The following is a 24,849-nucleotide window of genomic DNA, read 5'->3' as shown; positions in this document are numbered from 1 at the left end:
TTTGAAGGATTTCAATGGGAAAGTTGGGGAAGTAAAGTTGAACAAGTGCGGAAGTGAGTAGCTAGATAAATAAATAAATATTTTGTTTCATTGTTGCGCCTTATTTAATATAAATAATAATAGCTTATTTGGGTATTACACAAGTTTGTGCCTCACCTTATTGATTCCGCCAATTTTGCTGGGTGCGCGGCTGACCAGTGGGAAAAACAAAAATATGGATGGGAAAATCGAATTCCGAGAGTGTAAACTTAATTAAGAGCCTGCGAAGAGAGTTGATTTTGTTTGATTTACACGCCAGCAGCTGCATGCTTTAATTAAACGGGCGTGGGTCGGTACGAGGTCACCGGGTGGCCATGACCCACGCCAGACCACCATGGCGTTTTCCGAGTAGCCAGCTGTCGCTGATTACCCACCAGGAAATGACCCACCCACCTACCGAAAAAAGGCGCAGGCAAAAGAGATCGAGGCTCTGGCATTTCATGGCTCATTAGGCATGCACATACGTTTGCTCCCCTTTTGGTTGGGAATCGGATTGGGTTTCGAGGAGCTCCTGGAGCAGGACTCCTGCGCCATTTCCGACTGGCATTCCTCCTCCTCCTGTTCCTCCTTCTCCTGTAGCTGCTGCTGCGAAATCGTAACAAATTCAATTTTCTACGACGCCGATTTGGTTTCCGCACGTCTTAAGCTATCGTCGGCTACAGTCGACGCCATGAATATAGTTATTGGCTGAAAGTGTTTGTCTAGATGTCGGTTGGTTGCGTGCTCCTATCCTGGCGGCGCCGCGTCGATACCGATTGCGCAGTAAAATAAATGATAAGAATCTGTGCGCTCTGCTCATGAATTACAAATCGCATAAAGGATTTGCCACTGGCTCAAGACAGCGGCAAGGACGAGCTGCTCCTTCCGTGCAGCCCGCACTGCAGACAGGATGCGGATGGGGGCCTCGCAGCGGAAGGATCCTGCTCCTGGCGGAGGAGCTGTAAGGACTGGGCAAACAACGCACAGCATGCCGGGCATTTTAATGCATCGATAGGTTGGCTATTCCGTGAGCCCTTCAATGATTAGGAAAATGCATTGCTAAACGAATGCAGTCGAAATCAATGCAAATAAGCCTAAAACAGAAATTCCAATCACAATAAAAGTCGGTGTCGAGTTTTTTCATTACTGAATTTTTTTATAAAACGTAGAATTCGTCAGCATTTGTATTAAGACTAATTATTAATTTCAATTTCTTAGTTAGGACTAGTCGATTAATCGTTAATATTGGCAAATGCTATTCACACAATTCAGATCATCGAGTCTTACCAGTTTTAAATGCTTAGTAATACTAATCAATTTCGTTTCCATTACATTTTATACAGTGAGTCAAAGGAGCTGTCTTCCTATATCGTAGAAAAAATTATTATCACCGTTGGTTTTTCTTGTTTTCGAAACTTCTGGTTTACAACTTCCGATTTTGGTTTAATTTCTTTTGTAGTACGCTTTTAGGAAAATATGCCATTCTAACACTCTAAGAAGACTAGGTTCTTGAAATTTATACAATAGATTATTGTTCTTGGTATTGTTTATTATTGGTATCAATCAATTTGCTTAAGGTTTTGCCATCGTTAAGGTATTTCATTTGTTTCGAATACAAAGTGGAAAAGGTTACAAGTCAAAGGCAAAAAGGCAGGCGTGTTTACGGTCTAGTTTATAAGGATTAGATTTGAAGGGAAAGATTAGTAGGAAAAAAAACGGGAGTGGGTATCTCAAACAGCCATTTTCGAGTGGTAAAATGCAAAAGCTTTTTATTTTTTTTTATGCGGCATTCGTTTTGGTTAGTAGAATTCTTCATCTACATTCACCATTCCCCAAATGGCCATATATCTTATTCTTGTGGTTTTTCTATTACAACTATTATGAGCACAATTAATTCCGAGTTTTGCCAACGCCTGACATACATACATATTCCTTAGTTCAATGAATGTACTTTTTCTACCGCTCGTAAAATATGCTAAGGCCACATTTAATTTATTTATACTTCTATTCCTATTTAATCTTCTTGAGCTCAACGCAACACGGGTGGAGAGGGCGTGGAACGCGATATTGTGTCCAACAATCTTAATACATCTAATCAGGCTTCAGTTAAGGTAAGTGAAGTGGAGATAAAGGCAAACAAAGGAAACATAAAGCGCTCTAAAAGGGTAATTGAAACGAAATTGCTGCGCACAATGTACATGGAAAAGTATGAAGTGAACGGGCAAAGTAAACAAATTGAAAATGGACTTGAAAGGTGAGCAGGCAAGAAAGCTGGAAGGAAGATGGCTATAAATTCTCAAATACTTTGGAAAAAGTTAAGAAAGATCTAAAGAGTGATAGATAATTACAAGAAAGGTGCTGCACTATAATTAAATCAATAAGTTTTAGGTTTTAAAGCTATGTCATAGGAAATGTAAATGATTTGATAAAAGATCACACTGTAGTAGGAAAGGATTAAATGGCAAAGGAGTACGTCTCAGAAGTGCTTAACTCTTAATTCTGCGAGCTCTCTTAGGATTTAATTAAATAAGGACACCTAATCTAGGTCTAAACTTAAATCCGGCATAAGCGTAAAACGTAAGCTGGCTAAAAGCTAATCATCGTTAAATATACATATATATACATAGTATACAGAAGCACTTTTTTACATTTATTTCGTTTTACTCCTTTTTTGCTGTAGTATAACCTTCACCCAGTGGCTTGCATTCGAATGTCCGCGTCCAGAATCGTCTTGAATCGTGAGCGGAAAAAGTGTCAGCATTCGTTTTTTTCCTGGATGTGTAGTGTAGTGGATTGTGTAAGTTGGGTTTTTCAAGCGTTCATTATCACGCAACGATGGCGGCCATTGCGGACGACGACGACGACGATGATGATGATGGCGGTGATGATGATGTTGACGGTGTTGGTGGTGTTGATGATGATGACTGGTGATGCGAAGTGGGGGCAACCTGAGAATGATGCTGATGCTGCTTCTGCTGCCGGCTGGGCTTATGTTGGGACTGGGACTGGTGATGGGACTGGGAAATGTGATGGACCGGAAAACTCCACAGAGCAAAAGGCATCTGCTGCTGGACCAACAAAAGCAGTTGGCGTAATTTGTTGGTTGTCGTTGTTGTCGCTGCCGTTGTATCCTTCCCACTTCCCCCAGCTCCCCCGCCAGTTATTGTCGCGGTCGTGGTTGCTGCTCTTGTTTCGCCACCCGGGCAGGTGGCACTGGCATCATCCCCAAACTCGCTACCATTCCGCCGCCTCGCGCAGCGCATCTGCATCAGCTGCAGCTCGCCGCGTCGTCATTCATCCCAGAGGCACTGTTGTTTCTGCCGCACATAATAGGTGAACTGTGTGCACTTGCGGCAGGTCTTGATGCCGCAGCGATAATTCGTCGGCTGTGCCTGCTGCTGGGCGCCCGACGAGTCCGCTCCGGCGACTCCCTTGCCCTTGCAGTACTTGAGCCCGCAGGGATACCAGCCGATGCAGGTCTCCAGGTTGCACAGGCAGGGCGCCCACAGGCTGCTCACCTCGTTGCAGCGCGTCGAGAGCGTGTCCGGGAACTTTTCGGTGGCGGCCTCCAGGCTGGAAATCGAGGAGCCTGCCAGGAGCAGGAGTACAACGAACGGAAAGCGAAACAAAAGCGTAAACAAAAAGTTTGAAAGTGGCAAGAACCCTCAAAACTGGTCGATATCTGTACTGAAGTTTTCCATCTACCAAGATTTCAGACGGATTTCTCTAACTAACTTTCCTAACTTTCGATTAACATGTTTTTGTTTTAATAATTGGTAACTCTTTAAAAGGCAAAACTGGAAATGAATGCTTTAACTTTTTCCTCATTGTATATATGCACGTACTGCTTTTATAGATTCGTTTTAATAATTTTGTTTGTGCAAAACTTCAACCATATTGCGCAGCGCACGCGATGACTTTTTATAGGTAGAACTTTAAATAATCAGCAGCGCAAACGGTTTTAATATTATCCAAAAAATTGAAAACAATTAAAAAGAAAAACATTCAACCATAAATGTGCTTTAAAATTACTTATAGGGATATTCCATTTAAAGATTTACCAATTTCACGCACTGAACATCCCCAGGGAAGCACTCACCTGGTAGCTCCGCCCAAGCTTTAAGGTCCACATCCCGGACATAGGTGGCGTCCATGGCCTCGGCGCAGAGTCCCTGCAGATGTCTGGTGATGGGCAGCGAGCGGTTGAGCTGTACCCAGCTGCTCATGGTGAAGGTCTCACGGCCCTTGTCCTCCTCGGGAGTGCGGATGGTGTGCGGATTCTTCTGGCGCAGCTTGGCCATTGCCGCCGAGGAGATGAAGTCGCCCTTGTTGAACTTGGTTGCGAAGCACATGACCTGGTACTGGCTCTGGCCACGCTCCTCCTCGCCGAGAACCAGAGCCTTGAGGATTTGAACCTCCTGAGGGGAAGATGGATAAGAGGTTTTCAATTTCAATTGGGTCTCTCGCCCTGCTCTCTAGAGCCTCGGATTCTTCACTCACATTGCGAAAGTCGATGACCTGGGTGATGAGCGTTCCGTCGGTCTTCTGAAACTCCAGCGTTATCAGGTCCTCGCCAATGTTGGAGGTAATACTCTCCTGGATCACCTCGCCGCCCTGCAAAAAATGAAAAACAGGAAATGAAACGGATTAGAGAGAGCAACAAGTGTTAAATTACATTCTCGGCATCCCTCCCCTAGCCAGCTAAAATATTAATACGGCACAAAGGCAGTGACGAGATGTTGCAGAGGGGTTCCTTACGTTGTCAGGACTTAAATTAACTATGACAGCTCCTGAAGCTGGGCGGCCATGAACCAAATTAGAGTCAAGAGAGTTGAAAAATAGAAAAAAGACAAGCATGGGGGCCAACGAAAACGAAACGAAGATGAGTGGGATGGGTTTTGGCAAAAGGGAAGGATGGGTTTTGGGTATGAAGATGAGAGCGGAGGAGCCAACTCCTCATTCCACGACAACTGGAAATGTAGTTCAACAACAACAGCAGCAGTATTTGCCCTCAACACGTGTACATGAACCAATTTGTTGGATGTGGGTGATGTTGTTGTTATGATACCCTGGTATAGACTAATTTCACTGCTCTGATTACAGATATCTTAATACTGATGTCATTTAGTAGCTGGTACAGAATGTCGACTAATTAACTATTAGAACTAGTATGATTAAGAACTGGATTTCATAGGGTATATCGGGATTCGACCCTTGCAACAACTATGCTTTCTGCTTTGTTCTTGTTTCTGCTGGGTTTTCCGTGTGTTTGCACAAGGGCGCATGTAAACAAAGAATAGCCGAAAGAAGTGAGAAGAGAAGAGGAAGTATGGAGGAGCGAAGGAAGAGAGCCATCAGGACATTTTGGGGCCAGGGACAGAGCGCAGAGAACAATGAAGGATGTCACATGTAAACAAAGATGTACGAAAATACGCTGTGTGCAAGTGAAATAGGGAAAGAGAGAAAGAGAGAGGCTGCCTTCATTTCAAGCCCGGTGCTTTTTCGGCCAGCTAATCTAAAATTTATGGAAAAGCCGAAAGCAAAGTGTCAATATTGAGGCAGTCAAACAAACCCAACTAATATTAAAGTGGAAAAACGAAACGACAGGCAAGTGAAAGTTTCAATACTGGCATTGAACTGCACATATGTATATGTCGCATTACGGATGTATTCTGACCACTGTACGTGTCTGTCATATTATTACCATGGTTTGACCACTGTGCTTGCAAGACGCAGCTGCGCAATGAGTTCGGTATATTGAGAGGTCATTCTTAGAATTTGACTATCACGAAGAATATGACTGGCGTCAAAGTACCGTTACGAGTGAGGCGACGGCGTTGTCGCGCTGTCGCCTAGTTGGACTACACTAGCGTGTGTAAAGGATAGATCGATGCGTAGAAAATACGATCAGTTGCATACAGACGATCGCGCACGCCGGTTGGAATTCGCTTCACTCAACATGGGAGATCAGGCACAAGAAAATGTCAACGCTGCGACATATGCATGTACATACATATGTACATAATGGCGTTGCAAGCATATAGAATAGAGCTTTGTTTTATGGTCATCAGGCATCGATGGATTATCTGGCCTACTTAACGGTATACTAATTAGATATCGGCGAAGTACAAGCTCACAGAACATGTTTCCATTCGGAGAATCCTGTATTTTGCATAAATCAATAGGGGACATGATTTGTTGTGCACATGTGTGCTGCACGAATCAACGTGGGCTGTGTATGCGTGTGTGCAATCCTTTACATTTGCAACTTATTGGATGAACTGCGTGTTCTTAAGAACGAACTAAGCATTGTTTATGAAATACCGAATCCTTGCTAATTCTAAAAGCAATATATTGGCGTATTTTACAATATGACTAGGCAAATTTTAAATTTCAGATACATATACTTGTCATATTCTACTGTCATAGCTGTAATAACTGTCACTGAATTACTATCTTTTTAATATTTAATTTGTTGTTTTCGCAGATTTGTTTATTTGTCTTGAGCACCTCTCTTTCGCTCTCTCATTCTCCCGCGTTTTAAATTTGTTTTGTTTTGGCGCGCAAATTTTCGAAATGAGATGTTCGAAAATCAGATGGGCAGCGCTGCCAGCGTCGCTGTTTGTCGTTGTTGCGTTTTGCGTTGTTGGGATTTAAGTGTTTTAAACCATTTTTTTTTGCGATTTCGCACCTGATTTTGGACGTTAATGAGCAGCTGGGAGTGGGCGAATGCGTCCGCGTTCATCACTAAGTTGCACAGCAGGAACCACAGAAACGCGCGACTGTGCTTGAAAAAGTGATTTTTACTGACGACGCGACCGCAGCAATTGCCGTGCGCTGGTGTTCGAGTGCGGCTGAGTGCCTTAAGATGCGCCATTCGCCAGCGGACCTGCGCCTGCCTTGCCGCATTTGCGGCAGTTTCGATGCTCTGGTGTGGGTGCTCCTCCTTTAAGATCATTGCGATCCGACAACTTTTAAATAAAATCACAAGAAAGCACAACGAACCACTCGCGTCGACGAACGAAAAATAACTGGCAGAAAATGGTGAAACTGACTGAAACGTGACTTTTCGAAATCAGCTGACAGGTGTGACCGTGCGGTAATCCCAAAGGGTGCTGCCAACCTTCTCGAACAGGAGCCTACGAATTTCGATTGTAGAAAATATACCAACCCAATATAGCTGCATTACACTGGCACACATATCTATATCTATAGAATAAATAGACTACATTCATTTTCATTTAGTATTTAAATATTCATATTGGAATTTCCACTGCATACGTTCACACCAGCCGCACAGCTGATGCCTGTACTATGCACTAAAATTTCCCAAAACGCGTTGCCTCGCCGTCGCTTGTGACGTGTTGTTTTTTTGTAAAATATGTTTTTCAGCTGCTAAAACGGACATAGATTGTTGAAAATCCACTGAAACTAACTCAGAAGGACGGGCTAAAGACGGACTATATAATGCTGACCCTGCGGGAGCGCCAAATCAGTGAGAAACTATGAAAACAATGCCCCCATTGAAGGGAAAACCTAATTAATGGATTTTCATATTAATCATTGCAGATGCCATTAAGCAGATGCTTAATTTGAACTCGCAGCAGCCGAAAGCCCTAGCTGCCGAGCCCGTGTGGAAGATCCTTATCTACGATCGCGTTGGCCAGGACATCATATCGCCCATTATTTCCATCAAGGAGCTGCGCGAGTTGGGCGTGACGCTGCATGTGTAAGTTGTGCGAGATCCTCCAGGAATCCAGAAATTATAGCTTTGGTTAACCTCCAGGCAACTGCACTCGGATCGCGACTCCATTCCGGATGTGCCGGCTATATACTTCTGCCTGCCCACCGACGAGAATTTGGACAGGATTCAGCAGGACTTCTCGAGCGGACTGTACGACGTGTACCACCTGAACTTCCTAGCTCCCATAACGCGCAGCAAAATCGAGAATCTGGCCGCCGCAGCCCTGCATGCCGGCTGCGTGGCCAACATCCATCGCGTTTACGACCAGTATGTGAACTTCATCAGTCTGGAGGATGACTTCTTCATCCTAAAGCACCAGCAGAGCGATCAGCTTTCATACTACGCCATCAACCGGGCCAACACCCGCGATGAAGAGATGGAGGCCCTGATGGACTCCATTGTAGACTCGCTCTTCGCCCTGTTTGTGACCCTGGGCAATGTGCCCATCATCCGCTGTCCGCGGAACAGTGCCGCTGAAATGGTGGCACGCAAGCTGGAGAAGAAGCTGCGCGAGAACCTTTGGGATGCGCGTGCCAATTTGTTCCACATGGATGCCACGCAAGCCGGCGGCGGAGTGTTCAGCTTTCAGAGACCTGTGCTCCTGCTGCTGGACAGGAACATGGATTTAGCCACGCCGCTCCATCACACCTGGTCGTATCAGGCGCTTGTGCACGATGTACTGGACTTGGGACTGAATCTTGTCTACGTGGAGGACGAGACGGCTAGTGCGGGCAAGTAAAATTACTTTTATCAAGGCGCTGAATAACTGAGACTCACCAACTACGTTTTCCTATTCTTTAGGAGCCCGCAAAAAACCCAAGGCCTGTGACTTGGACCGCAACGACCGCTTCTGGATGACGCACAAGGGCAGTCCATTTCCCACGGTGGCCGAAGCCATCCAGGAGGAGCTGGAATCCTATCGGAACTCCGAGGAGGAGATCAAGCGCTTGAAGACATCGATGGGTATCGAGGGCGAGTCGGACATTGCATTCTCTTTGGTCAATGACACAACGGCCAGGCTCACCAATGCCGTCAATTCGCTGCCCCAACTGATGGAGAAGAAGCGACTGATCGACATGCACACCAAGATCGCCACTGCAATCCTGAACTTCATTAAGGCTCGACGACTGGATTCGTTTTTTGAGATCGAGGAGAAGGTCATGTCGAAGCAGACACTGGACAGACCGCTGCTGGACCTACTGCGAGATGGAGAGTTTGGTCAGGCGGAGGACAAGCTGCGCCTGTATATCATCTACTTTATCTGCGCCCAGCAGTTACCCGAATCGGAGCAGGAGCGGCTCAAGGAGGCGCTGCAGGCTGCCGGTTGTGACCTAACTGCCCTTGCGTACGTGCAACGATGGAAGGGAATCATGAACCGCTCGCCGAGCATTAGCCAAGCCACACAGTACGAGGGTGGCGGCACCAAGACTGTGTCCATGTTCACTAAACTCGTCTCACAGGGCAGCTCCTTCGTGATGGAGGGCGTCAAGAATCTGGTGGTCAAGCGACATGTGAGTTTCTCTTTCCAAATTCAAATTCAAGTTCTATATCAAAATTGTTTGCAGAATCTTCCGGTGACCAAGATCACCGAGCAGGTGATGGAGTGCCGCAGCAATGCGGAGACGGATGACTACCTTTATCTGGATCCAAAGCTGCTCAAAGGTGGCGAGGTCCTGCCCAAAAATCGTGCTCCATTCCAGGACGCCGTGGTGTTCATGGTCGGCGGAGGCAACTACATCGAGTACCAGAACCTGGTGGACTTCATCAAACAGAAGCAAACGTCCAATGTGCAACGGCGCATCATTTATGGCGCTTCCACGCTGACCAACGCGAGGCAGTTCCTCAAGGAGCTCTCCGCCCTGGGCGGCGAGATCCAGTCGCCGACGGCGACGAGTTAGGAGCGGCTGCTCCGATTCCATTGCTGCTGAGCGGAGTGGACCGGGTTTTGGTTGCATGTGCATGGGTGTCTGTGTGGCTTCTTTCGTTTACTTTAAGCATATCCAAAAATAAATTAAATGCCAGGCAAAAAAGAGAAGCAAGCGAACGCAACGGCAGAGCCAGAGCTCAGCACTCGGCAATTACTCCAACCTGACGCTTAATCCCCGAAGGACAACAAGCAAAAACATGCGTAGCCTCGTGTACAACAAGCCCAGGGAGCTGGTGCCAGAGCTGCTGGAATGGGAGCTTGGCGGCGGGCAGGGGTACTCGCATTCTAGGCACCCATTAACACCAACTTGGCAACGCTTTGATGGACAGCTGACAGACAACCAGTCAACGGCTGAGGCGATGATGGCCCAGCCATCCCGATGCCCGCTGCCTTCGGCGGCGGTGCCACAATTATGGGGCGACAACTATGCGCGGCACTTGGGGACAGGCGCAGAAGCTGGCAGGGACAGCACCCAGCAATTAGCACTATCCCTGGCCAACTATGAATGGATCGAGGCGAGGCAAGTCGCTGTCGATGGCATAGCCAGCGCACTGGAGCACTAGGCGCATTTTTTCGAAGCACTGCAGCTCTGATTGAATGTCGCTTCCTTGGGAGACGGGCAGGCAGCCTGGCAGCCAGGCAGGCCAAGTCCATCAAAGAAGAGCGTTAAATTATCCCTGAAAGCCCATCTTTGGTTTGAATTGGTGTTGCAAGAAAAGATGATGTAAATGAAAATTCTAACAAGTAGGAAAAAGAAGTGGCAGGAAAAGGAATGTTTTAAGAACCTTATTAACCGATACCAAATTATAGAAATCAATTGTAAAAACAACGATAGAGAATGTTTATAGAATTGATTCTACAGATTGGCCAATGTAGTAAAGTAATAAAATCTCTAAGATTTTCCTCAATTTAATGGCATTTGACCAGCGAAATGCTGAAATTTTCCCCATGAAATGAAAAAGCTCGAACTGAAAATATTTCCAATGACATTCAGGCCACTGTAGGAAGTTTCCCGAGATAAGCGGCAAACAAATACCACAAAAAATGAGTAAAATATGGTGGAGAAAAAAGCGATCCGTGGGCTAATTAACACTTTTGGTAAATCAGAATTGATGGCCCTGATGAAAGGCCGAAGAAGAGATGATGACGATGACGATGATTATTCATGGAGCGTTGAGTTTAAATATTGGTTTTGGTTGGGCAGCCGGGCAGGGGTTGGGTTACTATCCAGACTACCCGTGGCCACAATTTAAATGTTAACATAAACAAGAGCAATTTAACAAAAGCCCAAGACCCAAAAAAAAATCCAAGAGACTCGAAAAAAAAAATAAATAAATAAAAGTACAGGGGAAACGAAAAGTCGAACTCCCAGCCAGAAACTGGTAACCCAAAGTGATTTCACGGGTGGTCCGAAAAGATGCGGCTCAAACAAATCATAAGGAAAAAATGAGAGGGAAAAACGACTACAGAAACTAACAACGAGAACGCAACATGAAAGAAATTCTTAACTTGCCACATGCATGAATCGATTATGTGGTAAATGCAACTGTCGCTGTATGCGTGAGTATCTGTGTGGTGTGGATCTCGTAGCCAGCGCAGCTCCTCCGCCGTCGAGACCCAAAAATCGAGAAAAAAAATAAAATGGTCAGGCAGCCGTTTCCCACATTCCTGCTGTGAATCATAATGGCTGCCGCTGTCGTCGTCTTGCTGGATGATTCTGCCGGATCCGACCGACCCGCCCGATCCGCTCGCTCAGCGCCCCAGCCGCCCAATCTCCGCCAGCACACCGACACACACTCGCCGACATCCCATACATATATCATAATCTTAACAACTCTTAACAAGGCAGAACAAATTCCAAAATTCGAGGAGCCCGACTCGAACAGCCAGTCAGGCAGTCGGACGATCCCACAAAATGAAGTGCCAGCCAGACAGAGAAGGCGATCTTCAGACACAGCTTCAGCTTTAGCTTTGGGTTGGGATCTTTAGACCCAATGAATGGACTCGAAGTGGAGAGTCTGCTGAGATCTGGTCAGATATGTGGGTTCATATGGGAGGGCATAACCCTTGTGGTTTTGATGGTTTTTATAAGCGCAATATAAGTTTTTCCCACTCTTATTAAACATCAATGTTTGATATTGTACACAAGCAAAAAATAAATATATATACATATGATCCAAAAAAATAAATATAAATAAATGTATTTGCAACCTATGAACTGTTTTGGATATGCTTTAGTAGTATATACATACATCTATAGTTTACTTCAGCTGGAACTCCCTAACACATGTCCATCAACTTTACATTCTAATTTTGTTTGATCTGCGCCAGACCTGTGGACTCCCACAGTTGGACCCTTGTGTTATCCTTGTCAGCATTTTGTTGGAATATCCCATTGTTGTTCCCAGCCGGGATGGTGCTACCACAAACATTTTCTGGGCATCGCCGCCCTCGGTGGTCCGCTTTTGGAGATCGGGAGCGGCATGTTAATTAATCAGCCAAATAATAATACAGCACCCATCGGCGGAGAAGAAACGAGCCGAAGCGCAGAGGTAGAGGTTCCAAATATTTGCCGGCAATAAAAGAGCAGCGCGGATGGATGGATCATCCTGCGAGGAGTAGGAGTTGGAGAGCAGGAGGAGGAGAATGAGGAGCTGGCTTGTTAGCGGCTTGTTAGCCCGGCTACCAAAAACATGCTAAATAAAGCAAACAAAAAGGAGGCCCAAGATGTGAAATAAAATAATAATAAAAGATGAGGACCCCGCATGGCTGTGGGCCATTTCCGAAAGCCATCAGAGGATGTGCAACAAGAAATTGATTTAAACAAAAATCTTATTGCGTGACGCATCACATGGCCCGGCCACGCCCCCTTCGCCCAGGCGATCATTAAAACAAAACGAAAACAAAATCGAAATAAATGCAGGGAAATTGTAACCGGCTGGCTGGCGAATGGACCCAAAAGGGGCAGCCGAGGATGAGGGAGGATGCGGCTCTCCCAGCGAGGAACCCTACTTTTCTGGGTCTTCATTATCCTGGCCTCGGGCGATTTTTTGTTCGCCCGACCGCTCCTAATGGCCACCAACAAACAGCAGCCAACAGCTTCATCAAACATAAACAAATACCCTGGACATGCTCGGCTCTTACCCCACATGCTGCCTTCGAGCACTGAGAAAAATAGGGGAGAACTTAAGGCAGTCGTGGAAAATGCAGAAAAGTTAGGTAGCTTAAAAATATCTGTTCATTAAAGGTAGGAATATAACGTTTAAAATCAACTTTCGTTCTTAGATATAACTAGATAGTAGACATTACTATTTTGTTTAACTTCCCAAAAATGAATGTATATACTGGCCCCACTGATTCTCAGTGTATTTCGAATCTTCGGATCGGACTGGCGAGCTAAGACAGCGAAGACGACGACGTTGCCTTTGCTTTACGATCGCGTATCTCAAGTTTATCGCTTCATTTTCCATGTTTTATGCGCAATTTATGCCGCACAGCCCCAGTCGAAGCCCCATCCTCGCCAGTACCCCTCCGCTCATCCCCTGATCCCGCTGCATCTTGGCCAGTTTGGTGGCCTGTGCTGACGCTTCTCTGGCTGGAGTTGGCAATTGCACACGCACCGCTTTGTCTGCCGGAGTAGTTGCTCCTCGGGCTCCGTCTGCCGCATCTGCGTGCCCTGGGAACCGAAGAGGAGCGAGGACCCAGCCCAGCCCATATCCAACCTGCCCAGCTCCCAGCATCCCGCTTCCCGCGTCCACCTCCATTGGGCATAAGTAGTTTTTGCTGCTCGATGGTTTTATTTCTGCGTGTGGTTTGTTTTAGCCCGGTGGATAATAAAGTCCAACCAACATGTGGTTACAGAACGGATCGGTTTCGGGTTTTAGTGGCGTTGGTGCTTGGAGCTTCGAGATGGCTTACTTTGAGGGCAAATGATGCTAAACAGCAAATAAAAGGAGCGATTAGAAAGATTGCAGCCAGGGATGTACTTCTAAATTGTAGTAGTAAAGCATAGCGGTAAGTCGAACCTGGCTAGGAATGAGTCTCCCAAAATTGGAGGTTGGAATCAAATTCCATTTCCCCACATCGATGGCTTCTCAAACAACTCGGGCAATTAGCTGCCGCTTTGTAGGCAATTAACTTGCGATTAATGGACGCACACATACCCTCGAAATGGGGGTTATAAAAATAAAAATGTTCCGACTGCCTACACATCGTTCCTTCTGGCCGGGAACCCTCCCCCTCCTTTCAGTTATGTGTGTGCGTGGTTAATTTTTTATTTTTATGTTTTGTCAGTGTTTATAATTAATCACCTGTTGTATAGCCCGCTTCCCTGTCCACCTGTCCGATCCTCTTTCTCTAGCGCCATTAGCGCCGCTTGCCCTGCGCTTTGATGTCTTTATTTACTAATTTCCCGCTTATCATTTGGATGTTTTGTAAATTGAAACATTTTCACTAATTGCCTGAAAATTTGTTGCCCCGCCGCCGCAGCAGCGAGCACCAGATGTCCCAGTGAAAGGCACCTCGAGTGCCCTCTGACCCCTCCGACGGCAATTAGAAGCCGCAGCGGCAATCGTCAACATCCGGTGGTCAGAACGCCGAGAAAGCCGAGAACGCCCAGAACGAAGAGTCAGTCACTAAACTAAACGAAAAATGGGAAATTATGTGGGCGAGGGTTTTTCCAAGAAAAATGCATACGCAACTCGGGGAGTTGGAGGACCAACTGGCCACCGACTCTTGACCATGTTCAGCATAGAGAGTCATTAACTTGGATGTCGATTTACACTGGACCACAAATCTAGTTATGTAAAGCGTGTATATAAAGCGGATTGGTTTTTTACCCAAAATACTCATATATTAGTTTCAACAAATGGATGAATTTATTTTGAATATTCTTACATTTGATTTGCAACTTTTTCGCTCAGTGCACTTCGAAACGATTCTCGAATCGCATCCTGGTCACATACTCATTGCCATCAGCGTCTTTTGTTTTTAAGGCCCAAGCGCCGGCTGGCCAAAACGACTTTACAGTGCTTGACAAAAGTTCGCAGTCGCCGGTTGTAAGTGTCACCGCCCCTGCCACGCCCCCCGGTGCCAACTGCATCGTACAAGGCCCAAGAATTTTAAGTGAGTTGAGGCTGGAGAGACAGACAGTCTACCTCGATGGGCTGTGGCTGCAGATCCTCTCATTGGAAATGCATTTTTCATGATGTTGCTGCAGTTGCCGCTTACAGCGAGCTTGTACCAGCAAAAAACAAAAAAAGAAAAACAAAAAGCGAAGGCAAAAAGGAAACTCTGGAGGAAAAAACAAATGGAGAAAAAATAATGAAGCTGGCATAGACGAACGGACGCCGTCGAGCACGATTTGCTTGTAAGGCTGCGGCGACAACAGCCGCTGAAGTTGCCAACTTCGAACAGAACGCAAATTAAGCCAGCGAAATTAATTGAAGTGATGTGCAGGCAGAATTGCCGAGTGCAGCTTGCAGCGTGCAGCAGAAGATTGCCGCAAGAACCGCAGCAGCATCTGCAGCAGCAACATCTGCAGCAGCAGCAACCATCCTGACAACCCATTTTGTACTTACAAGTCATTATCACCGTCCAAGAGCCGATCGCCACTCACTGATAAGGGTCTGCGATGTGGACGCGGGGATATCTCCTGGTCAGGCCATCCTGCCACCCCATCCCTTCATTCTGCAGACCCCCACCCCTTATCACCGCGCCCATCGACAACATCAAAGGCAGCAACAACAAGCAGATAACGAGCAGCAGAGTCATCGAAACGGGAGCAACAGCGAACTGAAAAGGGATAAAATCGGGATCGGAATCGGAATCGAGCATCGAGTTTTAGGTTTCCAAAAGGTACACTGGTTGTGTAGCTCAAATAAATATACATAAAAATAAAGTTAAGATATAGCTCACAAGCTTGAAACTGCGAAACTCACTGTGCAAAAGTATTTGCATACTTTTTGGGGCTATTAAGCTTTGCGAACTATAAAAAATACACCCAAACTTTATAGTTAATTTTATTTCATTCCGATCATGTGTTGCCCTCCGTTTTCACACGTTTCTGTACCACTGTGCGGCAGGAGCAGAGTCCACTGTGTGCAGCGAACAAAGCATTGATGATAATGATGTCATTTGGCATTTATTTACGAGGCCCATAGTCGATGCTAAACGAGATCTAATTTACATTTATAAAGCTGTTCTACGCACGCACCCCTTCAACTGGTGACTTGTTTGGGTTAAACTCCTGCTCCTGCCCCATCCGCATCCCCTCCTCCTCCACCTCCTCCTCCTTCCCGCACCCATTCCCGTCGGCAACTCCTTGTGTGTCCTGTTCGTGGTGTTGTTGTCGTTGTGGTTGATCGTTGCCCATTGTTGATAAGATCACAATCGCATCGCCTTAATCGCTACTTCTGTGTTGTGCGGATGTGTGTGTGTGTGTGACAACAGCAACAACAATGAGCCACTGACAGGGGCATAAATAAAATGGGAGCGGGAGGAGCATCAAGGAGCAGGACAGGAGCAACTAAGTGATTCAAAGTACAAGTGCATAAATTACAGATAACGATACGTGGTTGTGTTTTGTCGTTTTTATTGAGCATGCTGACTGGGGGCAGAGAGAAACATCTGGGTACTCTAGTGCTTGATTCACAATAAAAACTCCCTTTTTTATAGACTATCGTTACACTGAGTAACTAGTTTTGATCAATGACTTTAGAGCAATCAAAAATAGAACGGAAGACGAATAGATTTACCTAATAAAGCAATTATCCATCTGTAAAATCCTGGGGGTTCCTGATTGGACCATTTAGCAGTGGATGAAGTTCCAACTTTTCAGCTAGCCAATTCCGGTGGTGCTGAGGGGCTGCCGCCACCCAATCGGAAAGCTGATCGAAATTCAGAGAATCCTTTGGGCTATTGTGTTGCCGCTGCACGAAATTCCGGGTATTGCATCCCGAAAAGCGCTCTAAACTGGCCATCAAAAGGCAAAAACGCGGCCTATTATGAGCCAATCTTGGGCTGTGTTTTTTATTTGGGGCTTCTGCTCCGCTCGCCTGGTGGTCAGCAAATGAAGTCATAAAATTTTCAGCGTGCCAAAGAACGGTCCACATAACGACGGCCAAAAAGGGAGGAGGGCTCCGCGGAGCCCTCTGCAAGACGGCCTGCGAATGGGTCTTTGTACGGTAGGCCCTCAGCTGCCATTGATGATGGAGATGATGATGGGCCAGAACAACAGCAAACAGCAAACGGCAAACAGCCAACCTCCAACCAACAACCAGCCCATGGAGCCACAATCACACAATCGAACAAAACCCCCACGATCACGACGGTGCGTCCTCTTCGGCGGCGATGGTGCTCCCTGCGATACAATGATACAATATTATTATGCTGGCCCAGCATCAGATTGAAATCAAAGTGTATCCCCCCTTCAGATCCATCCCTTGCTATGTGTGCTTTTTGCCCGGCCAGAACAATTCAGCATTGTTTTGGGCACTGGGGGCCACCCAAAAAGTTATGATTAAGTTATGTGGCGATCCCGTCGAGGGAACGAGGCTACGAGGCTACCCATCCACATCGTCATGAGTCAAGGCATTTAGCTCCAAATAGCCAAAACATGACTAAGAGCAGCAAAAAAAAAAAAAAAATTGATATGGAAAAGAAGGAGGTGGTGATGAACGGTGTGGACACCCTAAAATGAACAAGAGTAAGATATTATGTGAGATGTATCAGTCTTATTACTAGACTTGTTGTTAGCCATAATGATTGTTATTGATGACTAATGGCTATTGAGTAATCTAATTATGCAAAAATCGTGATTAAACGTTAGTAAATGCGAATATTTCTGTTCCAGGACAACGACGATAAAAAGTTCAAGCTCCGAAAGGCCTCTGCAAAACTTTCTCACGCTTCAGCCACCTGACGCCTGGTACTAAACCCCAAAACCCAGGGCTCTAAATGCCAATCTCTTGGCACAAAAAAATGAGGCAACCATGCCCCCATTCCCCTGCAATAACCGAAGGAACCGGCCTATGTATAATTTTCAATGAAGACATCTGTCAGCAAAAATGTTCGGGCGTTTTGTTTATGGCATTTAAGGCAAAACCGATTTTTATTACCACAGCGACAGCAGGGCAAAGGAAAACCACACGCGACGCTGTCGTCGTTGTCGTCGTCCTCATCATTGACACATCGTATGCAAATTAAAAGCGTCTCGCAGCCAGATCATAAAGTCGCAGCTCCAGATCGCCGGATCTGCAGATTCCAGTGCTGGGAACGTGGGGATCCATGGCGTTTCAGGTCCCGAATCCCAGATACAGATACAGAAACCCGGCTCGAGGTCAAAAGGACGCGTCCCATTCGACGCGATCTGTGGCATGAAAGCAGTTAAACGAAACACCGCAACCCATTCTTTTTCTTAGCAAGGTGGAGAGGGGTTGATGATGGGGGGGAGGTACAAGGGAGCGGCGCTGGGTGTAGAGACCGCCCGTGAGGAACCGAAGATCTCGGGACCCGGTTGGTTAATCAGGCTCATTAGGTGGCCGCATCTCATTTATATACAAAATTACGAACATGGCTCGCAGATTTTTGCGGTCGTCTCTTCTCGAAATGTGATTAAGTTATTTCGCCGTGGCACTCGGCCGAAGATCCAACATATGATACACACACCGGGCCACATATAAAGCCATCGGTTTTGTTTTTTCGAACGCTCCATTAACCGTAATTAAGGTATATTCTCCTGCCTGCGCTTTCTTTTTGTGCCCTGTGTGCTGGGCTGGCCGCTCATCCTTTTCGCCGGTGTTCCTCCTTTATTGGCTTATATCTTGTTGTTGAAAACTTGAGACGCACAGTCCTCCATAAACACACACACCTGCAGCTGCACTGAAAGAAGTTGAAAGAAGTTTAAGGGAAGTTGTGTTCCTGATAAATATGCTGTGTCCTTCAATTCTCCCTTTCACACTAAAACATAAATTCATGTTATCCGTTCATTTTTTTCAGTGTACAACAAAACTAACTCCGTGTGGGGCGGAATCGGCAACACGGAGGAGAAGCGCAAAGGGGAAAGGGGCACATGGCCAAGGAACTGGATGTGCGACTGACTGGCTGACAAGGTGAGTGGAACCCATTTTGCTCTCTCTACTGTTACAAAATTGAACAAAATATTTAAGAGTTTCTATAAAATAAGAAAACCTTGTTTAAGTCATAAAAAAATAAAGCAATGTGTGTTCAAAAACCACTCGGCAGAGCAATTACCAATTACAAAATAATACACAATCAAAAATTTACCTACACCTAACATTCTTGCAGTGCATTTGGGCCAACTTTTTGACCTCCTTGGTTATTATTTATGAAGCTATTAGCAAAGTGTGTGAACATATTTGCCTTTATAAAGACAGCGCACACATTGACACACACATCGCACACACTCTCACCTGCGGAGGATGGTGAAAAAGGACCGCACATGGCTACAAATTGCCTTAAGCCTCCCCACCCCGCCGCTTAACCGAAACTGATTTAATTTTTGCTCATTTCTCAATCCGCCGGGCCACCAGAGGCACAGGAAAAATAACAAAAACATTTATATATACATATTGAACCCATACCCGAGCGCCCGACTTGATGAGTTAATAGGAATCGAGTTACATTCCAGGCAAGGAGCCAAGTTTTAGTTCTCGATCTCGAGCTGCAAGCTTCGATCCTCGATTCTTGATCCTCGATCCCCGGTGCTTGATCCTCGATCCACCATCCCGCTACCATAAGCCCGCACATGGCGTGCTACATTTTTTATGGCCACCGCTGCTTCTGCGGATGATGATGGGTCGCTTGAATGGGCGACGACATGGCCAGGGACATGGTTTGATGGCCAGTTCCCCCCGCACCAGCCGCTGAATTTTGAGGCACGGTATTGACAGATTTAATTAACTCATCCGCAGGTTAAGCAGGCATTTTGTAGGCAGTTAGTCGCTTTGGCCCCATATCCTTTGGCATTTTGCTCCTCAAATGCCCGGGAACACGGCCTTTCCAGACATCCGGTGTCGTATGTTCCCGCGTCTCGTATCTCTTTCGTTTCGTTTGATAATTTCCGTTTTTCAATTTCAATGAGCCGCGTGATACAGTGATATGTAGATTTATAATGCTTTACAGCAATAATATATTTTAGAAAAATGCTTATCTCATTCAAATTTTAATGCTTTCAAAATGTAAGCTGTTTTGTACATAAAATTTTTAATATAAAAAACATTTAATTAAGTTAAATGTACTTAAATCTTTTAATTTGGATTATCAGCTGCACTAAAAAGTGGCTCGAATGACCGTCGAGCGTTTTTTGACAAAGTTACAGCTTAAAACCGGAAATAAAAAAAAACATTTTGCAATAAGTGCATTTAGCTCATATCTACTACAAAAAATGGCCATTTCTGCCAAAATAATGGCCTAAAAGTAGAATATCATACTTTGTTAAACTCGTAATGATATTTCCAAGCGATTGGCATCAAAAATTTGAAAATTAATTTTTGACCAATTTTTCACAAATTTTACGATGTAACCCCTTACCGAAAATGCGAAAATTGGCCAAAAACTGAAGTTTTCAAAATCATTCAAAAAGTGATAGGGATCGTTAGTTTGGGTTGTCAGCTGCCAAAAACAGTCGTCCATTTGCCTATTTGGCCCATTTTGACCAAATAGCAGACATCCAATTTGTGCACTTTCCTACTGCTTTGCAACCAATGTGCCTGCGTTGGTCTTTGGACATTTAATGTGATCTATCAGAACGCATCTAAAACAAAAATCAAATGAGCCATGCGAAATGCCGCCAAAAAGGTTCCACTCGAACCTTTTTGTGTGTGAAACAAAAGCGAAGCTCCGGCTGCGGCTGCTTTTTTGATCGAAAGTTGATTGAGGAGCCGAGCAAAGGCTTGTGAGCCCGCCAAGTTGAGACACAAAGTCTGCCCAATTCAGGGCTAATCTGCACTTAAGGCCAAGCTGAAAACGGGCTCGTTAGCAGCTCCTTTTGTCTCTTGGCTCGGCAGACAATTAGTGCGAATGCGAAATTTGAATAAAGCGACATTTATTTGACAGGCCGTCAAGAGTCTGTCGGCAAATCTTTGAACGAGACAAGAAAAGCCAGGCCAAATACTCGACGAGAACTTTGATTTCAGGCGAATTTCTTGTCTTGTTTTATTTGCATAAAGTGCAGTCATGTGGGAAAATATTTTTCGGCATGCCATTCAAGTCGGTTGCGAGTGTATGCTTGGATACTCGTGTTATTTAGCCAGCCAAACGGCAGTTTCCACAGACGACGATGGAAAATTTTTTCAAAGACAACGAGTCGCCACTGCAACGGCAGCAAAAACAAATTAATGTTGCAGCAAGTAAACAAAATTAATTAAATGACATGAATTTGACGTGACAATGTTTTTTCTCTCCGTTTTTATTCTCCTCAATTTTCGGTTCACTATTTATATTTGATTGCTCAACTTGGTCTGAAGCCTGGGCCCAAACATCGTTAGCTTCGTGCAATAAGCGAAGCCCCAGCAACCAGACAACCAGAGCGGAGTCGATGGCGATGGCGATGACGATGACGATGACTATGACGACTAGACATGCAGCAGACAATTGTTTGAACAACTCTTTGCAATACCCTACAAAGAGGTATGAGAGATTCATAGAAAAATATGTACAATAAAACTTCATTTAACCCCAAGGGACACCCTAAGTTTCATAGCTTCATCTTTTCACTTTCCATAGCTATCTTAAACATATCCTACAAATGTTACTATTATCCAGGAGTTATACTTTGGATAGTTTGTTTGTACAAAAGTGGCCATGCATTCCTGTATATTATTATTTCTTAAGAGTAACCAGTGGTCTGCGAACGGGAAAGTCGCTATACTTTCCTTTTCACGCCGGTGCTGCGCTTAAACAAATTGTGGCAGAGCATTTTGTTTGCCTTCGCCTCGCGGATCCCAGAGCCTGGGCCATTGCAATTAAAATGCATGTTCAGGTTTTTTGTGGCAAAGTATGGTCTGTGGGTCTGGTTCCGAGTTGGACTCGAAACCGAAACTGCAAGCGGCACTCGAAAGTTGTTGATCGCTGCAGCGGCTTCGCGTGTTTCTCATTTTGGCCAAATTAATATTTCTTGTTCATTAGTTTTATTTGCTTAGCTATGTGCGCTAATATTTCCTGCTTAGTAATTAAGTTTGCCTGCCCGTTGCAGCAGATGCAACGTTGCGTATGAGTAATATGCAGAGTTCGTTTGAAGTCAGTTCCATGGGGTACCCCCCTACGACTAACTCCACTTAATGCCAACACTTTTCATTTTTAATGATGAAAAATTGACTCGGCTGCACTAATGAATAATACCTAGGCGGCAACAATTAGAGCCAACCTGTCGCCCAAGTCAACGAAGCAAATCCTGTTATTTAAGGAAAATAATCTGCGCTTTGCTCAGAGCTGTGATCGCAATAGCAACCGAAGTAAATGCTTTGAATGTTGAGTTGTCTGTGCAAAATCTATATGTATTTGTTGGTCATTTTGCTCGTCCATTATAATACCAAAACTATTATTACTGTCTTAATTACACACCCACTATCGCCTTGGTGCCACTTTATTCTCTCTGGGATTTGAGCTCGCTTTTCAGGCACCAACACCTCGGGAAAGTGTTGCCAACTACACCAGCAGCTGCCCACGCGAAACACACCCCAACTAGCGCATAAGTAATAGGCACGAAACCGCAAATGTGGATACAGACTTGCTTTTTATTTTACTGAAATAATAAAGATACGAAAAGGCAAATGCAATAAAATAAACTGTCGCCGCTGGTCCGAAGTGGGGGTGTGCTCAAAACGCTGCTGCTGGGAAACGCGTTTGTGGCTTTAATTTGCCATTACGGCCCAGTTACCTTCCCACCGCCCTCGTCAGCCGAATGTATATAGTTTATGAACCGTTAGCTGATCCGTCGGTCATTACGTTTTAATTACGTTGACAGCGCTGATTTGCATGACTAATTGTGAATATGGATCTGGGAGTACCAGCGCCTAGAACGAGTTTGTTGCCTAAGTCTTTTGTTCTGCCAACTTCTTGGCCAATGTATATTGCCCTATAACTGTCAGGCTTAGTGACCCATTTTGACGAGGTGACCCAAGCCACTCGCATATCTATTTCTGAATTGCGCATTTCATAAATAAAAATTCCATAAATTACGGACAGCGAGGAGCATTAAAAAATAATCAAAAACCTTAAGTGGATGGTAATTTATGTCTTGGACTATTCGAAAAAAACTTGACTTTGACTTGTTTTATACGGCATCTTATAAATTCGGTTATCACACCATATTTACCATCGATATTTATGGCAAAGTAGGAGATGAACCAAAAAGTATTGAAAGCTAGAAAACACTTACTTATATATGAAATAAAATAGTGGCATAAAATTATAGGCAATATAATATGCGTTATTATAACATAGCATTATAGATTACGTCCAGTTAAGCTGTTACTTTCATACATAGCTGGCAAAAACATTCAAATCCGAAATGAACAGCAACAAATCAGCTTAAGCAAACAACCAACCAGACAATTTGGCTCCTCGTATCGACGTCGCGCGATTTCGTTGAGGATTTTGTTGATTTTCTGAGGTGCTGTCGCTTGGGCACGACGTTAATTTGTCACACCCAGCAGCAGGCAGCACCTAAAAAATTATACAAAAAACGGCAACGAGCCAAACAGATAATAATAATAATAATAATGTGAAACCCAAACAACAAAGATAGGGGCTGGCGAAATTTTTCAGCGATGACAGCAGCCCAAGCGGCCAAGATCTCTGACAGATCTGCGATCCGCGAGCTCCAAGCGGCTTAAACGCTTTCAAAGTCAAAGCCTTGGACAGTCGAATAAAATCGACGGCGACACACGCCTTTTGTTTACTTAGCACCAACAGAAGAGAACAGAACTCAGCCAGCAGTATAATAAAATACAAGCAGACCGACTGGCAGCAGCAACGACAACAAACAGACCCACTAAGCCTTATTTATTAATAATAAAAGGAACTATTGAGACGGCCCAGCGAATCGCCCCCAGCACTCCGAATTTGGCCAGCTTTGTTTGCTGTTTTTGGGCTTATTATGATGCTAGACTTTGTGGGGCCTCGCTCGGTACGAAAGTCCCGAAAAAAGCGGAACATAAACATTTGGGTGCAATTGTAATCGATACTTGGCTTCAACTCGTAGCCACACATCGGACATGCGAACTTGTTGTGTTCGAAGATAAACAGCTTTTTTTGGCGACAATTTGTCTGCAATTGAGTTTTTATGGGGCAATTGGAGACGCTTGTTTACGCATCGCAGACTAAGCGGCGCTCGATCAAAGAATTCGCCAGCCTTAGAATGGGCTGGTCTTTTAATAGAACAGAACTATTTTTATAAGACTTAGTTGCAGTTTGATTTTAGTGATTATTTTTTTGTAAGCAAATCAATCAAGAAAGTAACCTTCATAACATTTTTCGCCCTGATAATCACTTCAATTCTTCCGACTTAGGCTTCTATGATCGCTACTTAACTCTATTATGGTCATGAGTTGCTTTTTTTTCCCAGAAATCCATGCGCATTTTTATTCGTGGCTGCTATTAGAAAACTATTTAAAATATTTTCACGCAGCGGCGGCTCAAGTGATTCGGTAGACCGAAAAGCTTCCATGAGTTGAAAAACGTGAGCCGGCCATTGCCAGCGGACCACCAGCAGTCCGAGTAACTCGTTAGAACTATTGGAGAATTAAATTGTATTTTGGAGGCCAATTTTGGTGAAGCCATCAAAAATATTTGAAAATTCCAGCTGTCTTATTGCACATGTTGTTGGCCATTTAAATTGCGGCTGTCGAATTAAATCTGCTTTTACAAAATGGAAATCTTGTCGACAAATGCCGCAAATAGTTTTTGCTGATGTTTATACAAGCTAGAAATTGGCGAGGGGTATATTAACTAATGTTGGAGGCCTATGCAAAATGAACGCAATTCGGAAAAATATTTATTAAGTATTGTATGTTTCAACTGACAACTAAGAATAAGCGTTTAAATTCCATGAATTATATATTAAGTTGAAGATTAATTTTTGATTGATAGTGTATGCCACCTGCCTTTGCATGAATTTTTGTTTCGTTTAAAATGCTTG

At 44.8% G+C, this 24,849-nt stretch overlaps 2 protein-coding genes across 6 annotated transcripts; one reads left to right on the top strand and one right to left on the bottom strand.

The window, feature by feature from the left end:
- Positions 1–1,159: 1,159 nt before the first annotated feature.
- oaf (out at first) lies at positions 1,160–7,051 on the bottom strand. Of its 4 annotated transcripts, none has more exons than NM_057692.2 (4): positions 6,710–7,051; positions 4,519–4,632; positions 4,118–4,436; positions 1,160–3,607 (listed from the first exon to the last, which is right to left on the bottom strand). In NM_057692.2, exons 1-4 carry the CDS (start codon positions 6,974–6,976, stop codon positions 3,309–3,311), a joined length of 999 nt encoding a protein of 332 aa, NP_477040.1. In that variant the 5' UTR covers positions 6,977–7,051; the 3' UTR covers positions 1,160–3,308. The 4 variants fall into 3 exon arrangements, with proteins under 4 accessions (NP_477040.1, NP_787963.2, NP_722815.1 ...); NM_164489.2 differs by having other exon boundaries at positions 1,552–3,607; NM_164490.1 differs by having other exon boundaries at positions 2,649–3,607.
- Positions 7,052–7,334: 283 nt separating this feature from the next.
- Slh (SLY-1 homologous) lies at positions 7,335–11,809 on the top strand. 2 transcript variants are annotated; one of them, NM_001144297.2, is made up of 5 exons: positions 7,335–7,513; positions 7,588–7,747; positions 7,805–8,493; positions 8,564–9,273; positions 9,328–11,809. In NM_001144297.2, exons 1-5 carry the CDS (start codon positions 7,486–7,488, stop codon positions 9,658–9,660), a joined length of 1,920 nt encoding a protein of 639 aa, NP_001137769.2. In that variant the 5' UTR covers positions 7,335–7,485; the 3' UTR covers positions 9,661–11,809. The 2 variants fall into 2 exon arrangements, with proteins under 2 accessions (NP_001137769.2, NP_995614.1); NM_205892.2 differs by having other exon boundaries at positions 9,328–9,786.
- Positions 11,810–24,849: the final 13,040 nt, after the last annotated feature.

The sequence above is a fragment of the Drosophila melanogaster genome, chromosome 2L (genome assembly GCF_000001215.4).
Source record: "Drosophila melanogaster chromosome 2L".
NCBI lineage: Eukaryota > Metazoa > Arthropoda > Insecta > Diptera > Drosophilidae > Drosophila > Drosophila melanogaster.
This window is presented reverse-complemented; position numbering and strand designations above follow the sequence as displayed.